This window comes from Pinus tabuliformis, chromosome 9, assembly GCF_031772625.1.
Source record: "Pinus tabuliformis cultivar Carrire ecotype Pingquan chromosome 9, CPIR1, whole genome shotgun sequence".
Taxonomy (NCBI): domain Eukaryota; kingdom Viridiplantae; phylum Streptophyta; class Pinopsida; order Pinales; family Pinaceae; genus Pinus; species Pinus tabuliformis.
The window spans coordinates 1251887589-1251896566 of record NC_142307.1 but is presented as its reverse complement, the minus strand read 5'-3'; the positions used below and the strand labels follow the sequence as shown (position 1 = coordinate 1251896566).

General features: G+C 33.0%; 1 protein-coding gene across 1 annotated transcript; it reads left to right on the top strand.

Moving 5' to 3' along the window:
* Positions 1-3847: 3847 nt before the first annotated feature.
* On the top strand, positions 3848-6009 carry FAD2 (fatty acid desaturase 2). The gene is made up of 2 exons (XM_089438750.1): positions 3848-3977; positions 4621-6009. The coding sequence occupies exon 2, from the start codon at positions 4644-4646 to the stop codon at positions 5775-5777; it is 1134 nt and encodes a 377-aa protein (XP_089294876.1). The 5' UTR covers positions 3848-3977; positions 4621-4643; the 3' UTR covers positions 5778-6009.
* The last annotated feature ends 2969 nt before the right edge of the window (positions 6010-8978 follow it).

The following is an 8978-nucleotide window of genomic DNA, read 5'->3' as shown; positions in this document are numbered from 1 at the left end:
AGTCTTATACACCAATTTGATGTCTAACTTGATTATAATCTTAAAATTAAATTATTATTATTATTATTACTATTTTGTTAAATACAAGATAATTATTTATGAATGCTTCTTTAGATTATTTAAACAACCATATTTAATTATCAAAATATACAATCTCAAAAACACATGAGCATTGGAATTAACAACCAAAATGTGTAACTGTGAACATTTCAAAATTACTTTTAGACAAAATTCTTACCCACCAACTTTAAAAGAAATTAAGAGAAAAATGATTAAATTGATTTATTAATTAAATTACTCTTTGACTTTAACGTTACATAAAAAAAAAATTCATTTGGGGTAGCTCAATTGGCAATGGTTGTGGAAATGAAATCTCACTAAACCAGAAGGCTTGGGTTCAATAAGTCTCACTAAACCAGAAATCTTGAATTCAAACCTTATGCTATCCCTAATTAAAGTGAGAAATTGAACTTGATAAAAATGTAATCCTGACAAACTTAAAAAAAAACCTATTAAATTTTTTATTTTTATTTTTTATAATTATTTATTTATCTTTATTTTTATTTATTTATTTTATTTAATATTTCAAAATTAAAATAAAATTAAATTAAAAAAATCTTTATACAATAATCTAACTCTGTAACTTTTAGGTTTTTAATAAAATTTTTTTGATTGATTTCACATAAAATAAAAAATTTAAGTTATTAGATCTATATACTTCGAATGTCCCAAATTTTTTCCCTAACATTAAAATCCATTTTTACAATTAAAAATACAATACTCTCCTCACCCTATCATACAAGTACCTTACTCGTTTTTCGATAAGTTAAATCTATTGATGATCCACAAAATTATATAATCGGAAGTTTATTGTTAAATGTTGGTCTAAAACTAAACCATTGTCAATGCAATAAACTTTTTCCTGTGAGAGTTTCAATACAAAATTTTACAAGATATAATAAAGTAACTATAACTATAATTACAAGTAGACTAACTCTAGCATATTCGATTTGTAAAGGATCTATATTTTACAAGATATAATAAAGTAACTATAATTACAAGTAGACTAACTCTAGCATATTCGATTTGTAAAGGATCTATATTTTACAAGATATAATAAAGTAACTATAATTACAAGTAGACTAACTCTAGCATATTCGATTTGTAATATTCATAATCGTCATGAAAACTAGGAGAAAACATAGGGTTCCACCTTGATATTAGATGCCACAAGGAGGAAACATAGGGCTTCACTTTGATATTAGATGTAACAATTTTACTATTTTCCCTTACCAAGGGCAAAGCAAGCTTCTATGCGTGACATTATGTTGTCCAAAGCTTTCATTTGAAATTACATTTTGTGTTAATAGGATTTTTGTCTTTAGTATTGTTTTTTTAGAAATTACTTTGCCAGAAGTTTTTTTTTTTTTTATAATAAATGTAAGGTTTTTTTTTTTGTAAGCTTCGGTGGGACCCTCTCATTTTACAACTGTTTTACAACATTTTACAACCTCGCAGGATTCGAACTTGGGTGGGGGGTGTGAAAGCCATCCGCCCCAACCATTACATCATTCACGTCATGTGCTATAATAAATGTAAGTTTGTTTTGTATTCCCACTTTAATTAAACCTTCGCAAGTTATGTTCAACTCACAATTGAATGCTGAACAAGTGCATTCATTTCTTTTAAAGTGCCAGCACACATACCTTTTCAATGCAACAATGCGGTACATATGGTTGAAATTTTGGCGAGTATCTATATTTCTACGTGGATTTTAACTTGTGTTGCACGTTTTATATATATATATATATTTTTTTTTTAATATATATATTTAAAAGAATTCGATGTTATTAATGTTTTATTATAATTTAAGTGTTTTGTTTACGAGTTTTGGATAAATGGATTATTAAGAGTTGTGTTTAGTGTGATAATTAAAAATTTTTGGTGTTGGAATTTGGCAAAAGAATTGTGCGAATTACTTTTCAAACTTGTAATTTCAATAAATTTCTGTCAGATTTTAGAGAAATTAGACTGGAAAAACTTCCAAAAAATCACAGTTTTATTAAAATACTTCTCTATTATAAAGTCATTAATTTAATTCCCTAACTTAATCATAGTCATATATTAAAAAATGATAAATACTGAAAAACTTAAAAAAATAAAATTTAAATTATTTTTTTTGGATTGTGAAATATGATAAGCATTAAATATTCAGTTTTGTAAGTGTGTGCAGATGGACACGTCAAATTAAGTTTTGGCAAGTTCCTTTTTATCAGTATAAAATTTGTTTTTTTTGGGCAAGTTCTTTATTAGTAGTTTTAACCAATTTTGCTGATGATTGTCGGAGATTCTGGCCATATTTGATATTTGATAGCTAAAGTTATTTTAGGTGTGACTGCACAAAACATTAAATATATTATAGTTGGCTTGGGTGTTTCTATTTTCTAATTAAAATTTATAAATGAAACGTTTTTTTAATGAGTGGTGAATAAAGTTTGGATTAATTTTTTTTTTTTTTATCAATTAATTTCTACTCTACATTGGTTAACGTTTCAATGAGAAGTGAATAAAGTTTGGACCAATTTTTTTTTATTAATTAATGTCTACTCTACATTGGTTAGCCGCCAAAAAATCAAAATTAAAATCAATGTTCCCCAAAAAAAAATTGAGAACACGTCTCCTTCCTAACCACTTAAAAAAAAAGAAAAATAAAAAATCTTGAAAAGAAATTGCTGACCATACATGTACACACAATGAACAATATAAAAGTTGGTACATAAATAAATAGATAATTAAATTAATAAATTAAACGCTGAGGGAGTATGTATGATCATATTCCATAACGTTACTTTAGAGGACCAACTTTCCCTAGTGGACTGCATGATGTTTGCCACACCCCTTACACTAAGTATACTAATATTCTTAAATTATTATGCCATGCCCACTAAGTAAGAAAACATATTCAGAGGGTTTCTCCATATTTAGAGAAACCTCAATTCCAAAAATATCTCAAAACATATTTAGAGGGTTTCCCTATATTTAGAGAAACCTCAATTCCAAAAATATCTCAAAACATATTTAGAGGGTTTCCCTATATTTAGAGAAACCTCAATTCCAAAAATATCTCAGTATTTTGGAAACTCAAGGTTTCCCATATTTAGAGAATCTCAATTCGAAACCACTCCCCAACGATCTCTCCGTATTTTGGAAACTCAAGCTTCCCCATATTTAGGGAACTCCACTCGCTACATATCTCTCCATATTTGGGAGACTGAAGGCATTCGCTAAATATGTCTCCATATTTGGCGGAACTTACTCCAGTCCAATCGATACATTCGATGCTGTTTACTTAAGGTGGAAAGTTGAGTTGTAAAGAAAAGGTGCCAACAGCTGTTCCTCTTTAAATACGTGGTGGTCTATTTTTACCGCTACTTTGGAGGCATTCTCAAAAAGCTGTGAGCGATTTACACCCAAAAGAAAATATCCTGTGGTTCGTTCCACGTTCGTCGTGGCCCTGTGACTCCGCAAGGAAAATCGATGGTAGAGATTCACGCTTTACTTGGTCCGAGAAGTTATGGCATAGAAAACAAGCAGCCTCTTTAACGGGAAGACCAAATCAGCTTTTCGATTCTGACCACCAGTAAGAAAATGCCGCGTGGCGGAATGACATCTACGCGAGAGAACGACGACCGAGGGTTTAACCTAATTGTCGTTCATCTTTGCGTACCTTTGACCGTTGGATGAAATATTGAACTCCGAGGACGGCGTTCGAGCGAGACAAGTTGCGTGATGCGTAACAAGGTCCTCGCGGAGGGGCCACATGATACAAAAAAAAATCTTTTTGGTATTTAAATAATAAGAGAAAATAATATTATAAGAGGAGGGCGGAGGGGTTGGCTTCTTTTATAGTCGCGGTCACAGTTGGGTTTTGGAGAATAGCGGCAGCGAGAGCAATCGGAAGCAGAGGTGTGGAGGAGGTATGGTTGTGGTTTGTTATGGAAAATCACTTGTTTTGTACCTGGGATTATTATTTCCATATTTTCTTCAGCAGCTTTGAAAGTCTGATCTGTGTTTTTCTCGTTTTTTAATGGGCGGGATTCGCTCCAAATTGGTCGCTGTATGGTTGGATATATGCTTTTCTTTTTAACCCATCTATGTTAAGTTCTGTTTTCTTGGTATTTTGGAGTTTCTTTTTGGTTTTATGGGGCAAAATCCAGGTGGTTTGGGATTTGATCTGTTTATCTTTTGCTCTGTAAATCTGTTTAATGTGTATTTCTCAAGTATTACTGTGCTGAATGTGGGCAGAGTATTGAGTTTTTGAAGGTTTAAATGTCTTACATTGTCTCTGTGGGTATTGGTTGTCTTTCATGGATTTGAAATTTAAGTTCTTTTGATAGTTAAGCTTTTGTTTAATAAATTTGGTGGTTAGATCTCGTTATGCTCTGTACACTCTCTGTTGTTGTTGTTAAAGATCTTGACTAAAATTTAACAGCCGAAGGACTTTTAGTTTAATAGTTTCCTGGCTTGAATAGGAATAAATTTTATAGATTTTTGTAAATACAATAAGTGTGTAAAGATCTTGATGTGAACTGGAATTTTCTTGCTCTGTATGCTTTGCAGCTTGTTGAGGATCTGGTGTGACAATGGGGGGTGGTGGAAGGATGAGCTTGCCTGGGGGCGACGATATAATGGACCGGGCGCCCTCTGTAAAACCTCCCTTTACATTCGGAGAAGTGAAGAAAGCCATTCCTCCTCATTGCTTCAATAGATCACTGGTCAGATCATTCTCACATCTGGCATTCGATCTTGTTATTGTTGCGCTGCTGCTCTATTCGACGACTTACTACTTCACAATGTCAGGCATTCTGGGATGGGTTCTCTGGCTTGGGTACTGGGTAGCTCAGGGATGCGTGCTCACTGGTGTGTGGGTTATAGCACACGAATGCGGGCACCATGCCTTCAGTGATTTCTCTTGGGTTGATGACACAGTTGGGCTTGTTCTCCATTCTTGCCTTCTTGTGCCCTATTTCTCCTGGAAATACAGCCATCGAAGACATCACAGAAACACTGGGAGCCTAGAACACGATGAAGTTTTTGTTCCCAAGCCAAAGAATGAACTCACATGGACTTCTAAGCTTGCATCTAACCCTCTAGGCAGGTTGTTGTTAATAGCATTTACCCTTACCCTAGGATGGCCATTGTATCTGGCCTTCAATGTTTCAGGAAGGAAGTATCCCCGTTTTGCCAACCACTATGATCCATATGGCCCAATTTACAACAACCGAGAGAGATTGCAGATACTGGTCAGTGACATCGCCTTACTCGTGGTGGCTTATGCTCTGTACCTCTTTGCCTCTGCATATGGGCTTGCTTCTTTGATAAAGCTCTATGCCATCCCTCTCTTGATTGTTAATGGGTTCCTGGTACTCATCACCTACCTGCAGCATACACACCCTTCTCTTGCCCACTATGACAGCTCAGAATGGGAATGGCTGAAGGGTGCACTTCTAACCATTGACAGGGATTTTGGAATCTTGAACCATGTATTCCATCACATAACTGATACCCATGTAGCTCACCATCTCTTCTCCACAATGCCTCATTACCATGCCATGGAAGCCACCAAGGCTATCAAACCAATTCTTGGCAACTATTATTGTTATGACAGTACGCCCATTTACAAGGCTGTATGGCGGGAGTTTAGGGAATGTGTGTATGTAGAGGCAGATTCTCCCAAAAAAGACGGGGTCTTCTGGTACAAAAATAAATTCACCTAATACTACCACGGCCAAGTAACCGCCAGGTAGTTTAGTTAGATGCAATTTCTCCATCAACGCACTTAATTAGGAATCTAAGCATCATTTAGGTCATGGATGTGCTTCAGCAATGAAAGGTATTACCTCTTTTTCTTTTGTACAAGAAACTGATGTGCACATTGAACAACACCTCTAAAATGGGTTTTCATGTGAGCATCCTATTATTAAAATGATCATGGCAGTTTCTTTGAGATTTTCTTCTTCTATGTTACTGGTTACATGAACAAAAACATCTAAAATGGGTGTTCACGTGAGAATCTTATTATTAAAATGATCTTGGCAGTTTCTCTGAGAATTAATCTTACTATGAAAATGATCATGGCAGTTTCTCTGAGGATTAATCTTATTATTAAAATGATCATGGCAGTTTCTCTGACATTTTCTCCAATGTTACTGGTTAATGCAATCTGTATTTTAGATTTAGTGGTTACTGCAATCTGTATTTTAGATTTTAGATTTAGTTGTTACTGCAATCTGTATTTTAGATTTTAGATTTAGTTGTTACTGCAATCTGTATTTTAGATTTAGGTGCCAGAATCAATAACTAAATTTAATTCCCAAATTACATCCAATTTTAAATTGACTTGACACTCTGTTTGGTGGTTATCCAATATAGATGGCTATTTAATAACAGGCTCTTAAAGTCACCAATGTTTTTTACATATAAAGATATCCATGATAAAGGAGTTTACATTGTATATCTCCACTTATATCTCTGTTATATTATATTTGGATTGCTAAATATATTGTTGTCCAATAATGTATTTGGTGTGGAGAAAGGACATTTCAGCGAGTAAAGGGGTTACCTAACATCTTAGCTTTCAATACTATCTGGATTGCTAAGTATCTTTTTGTCCAATAATGTATTTGGTTTGAAGGTATGACACTTTATGGTTTGGTTTGGAGTAAAATGAGTTACCCAATATTGTACTGGATGCAGCTTTGAATAAATGTTGTACTGGATGCATAAAGTTGGCCTGGCATACTCTATTACTGGATGCATAAAGCTGGCCTGGCATACTCTATTGTACTATCTTCAGAGGTGTTTATTTTACTGTCTTCAGAGGGGTTTATTTGTTATAACTTCACTTGTGAAAGTTAAAAAACATTACTATGCTTAAACCAAAAATAACTCGGTGTTGTTAAATGGGCACTTCTCTCCAGAATTAATTGATCCCATCTTCTCACCATGAATTGAGGTAACAGTTACAAGATTTACAGTATGTAGTTCAATATGAACTATATCATTCCTCTCATTTTTATACTTAATATGTATTAGGGTGCTTGTTACAACATGTTTCTTAACCCTTATCATGTATTAGGGTACTTGTTACAACAAGGTTTATGATGTTAAGAAAATAATATCAAGTATGCAGTTCACTAGAAACTATATCATTCATCTCCTTGTTGCAGTTAAATTAAAAAATGAAACTTATGTCAACCACAAACATATTCCGAGAAAACAACATATAATCACACACCATATTCCTTTGGAGGAATATATTTCGACGAAGCATAATCACACACTAATTCTTTTACCATTCTTCTAATTGTGCTGTTTATGTCCAATCAAATTGAAAAATCTCAAATCCATTTAAAATCACACAATTTGTTTTTCGTTTGAGTTGGGCAACTCCAGGTTCGCTGTAACACCTATAGTCAACAATAAAATATTATACTGCGAAGAAACAAAGTCACACAATTTGTCTTCGAATGGAGTTGGGTAACTCCATGTCATGTTGGCAGCTTAGCTTTATGGAACTCGTTTAATTTCACCTAAAAATGTTTTGAGTCAACCTGACGAGCCAATTAAATTCATTAAAACAACATTAAAATATTATATTGTGAACAAGCAAAGTCACAATTTGTTTTTGATCATATTTGAAGCTTTGAAGCTTAGGTTTATGGAACTCATTTAATATCAACCTAAAAATGTTTTGAGTCAACTTGAGGAGCCAATTAGATTCATTAAAATAACAATAAAATATTATATTGCGAAGAAACAAAATCACACAATTTGTGCTTCAGTGGAACTCTATGTCATGTTGGCAGCTTAGCTTTATGGAACTCGTTTAATTTCACCTAAAAATGTTTGGAACTCGTTTAATTTCACCTAAAAATGTTTTGAGTCAACTTGAGGAGCCAATTAAATTCATTAAAACAACATTAAAATATTATATTGTGAACAAGCAAAGTCACAATTTGTTTTTGATCATGTTTGAAGCTTAGGTTTATGGAACTCATTTAATATTACCTAAAAATGTTTTGAGTCGACTTGAGGAGCCAATTAGATTCATTAAATAACAACAAAATATTATATTGCGAAGAAACAAAGTCACACAATTTGTTCTTGAATGGAACTCTGTGTCATGTTTGCAGCTTTAGGTTTATGGAACTCATTTGGTCTCACCTAAAAATGTTTTGACTCAACTTGAGGAGCCAATTAAATTCATTAAAACTTGTCGAAGTTTTTGACCTGTCTGTCTCGTTCCCCGTGAGAATACGTTTCTATATTATTTAATAGAAACGTGTGGCCATCGTGAATTTTTTGAACTTTGATGAGTTGAATGGGTTGAAACAACAAATTTGAAAAAAGTTACTTTATTTTCTATTTTATTTCCAAAAAAGTTTCTATTTTATTTCCAAAAAGTACAAGGAGAGACGTCTAATGTTGAGAGACGTCTAATGTTGGTCTTGACCAGTTATTGATATGGTATTGGTCTTACCAAACCACCAGAAATTGATACTGGTCCCATCAAACCATTCAATATGTGAACAAAAATAAATAACATTAATAATATTAAGTGCAAATATCTTTTAATTTATGTCCAAAATTTTCCAAAACATTGATTGAGCCCACAATTGTCCATAAATAATATTTACCACCAGAAATTGAGAGATGTGCAATCAATATGTAAACAAAAATAATAACATTAAGTGCAAATATCTTTTAATTTATGTCCAAAATTTTCCAAAAACATTGATTGAGCCCACAACTGTCCATAAATAGTATTTTAATACTTAAAGAGTATAAATCATATCGACCCAACTAGAATATAGGTAAAACCATAAATCTTTTCAAAATGGTCTATTCCAGAAGTACAAAGTACAAAGTAGCAGTGAATTCAATACCCACTCATCAAATTTGAAGTTATGTATCTC

Coding starts and splice junctions, on each gene's coding strand:
- FAD2 (XM_089438750.1), top strand. CDS start 4,644: ATGGGGGGTGGTGGAAGGATGAGCTTGCCTGGGGGCGACGATATAATG.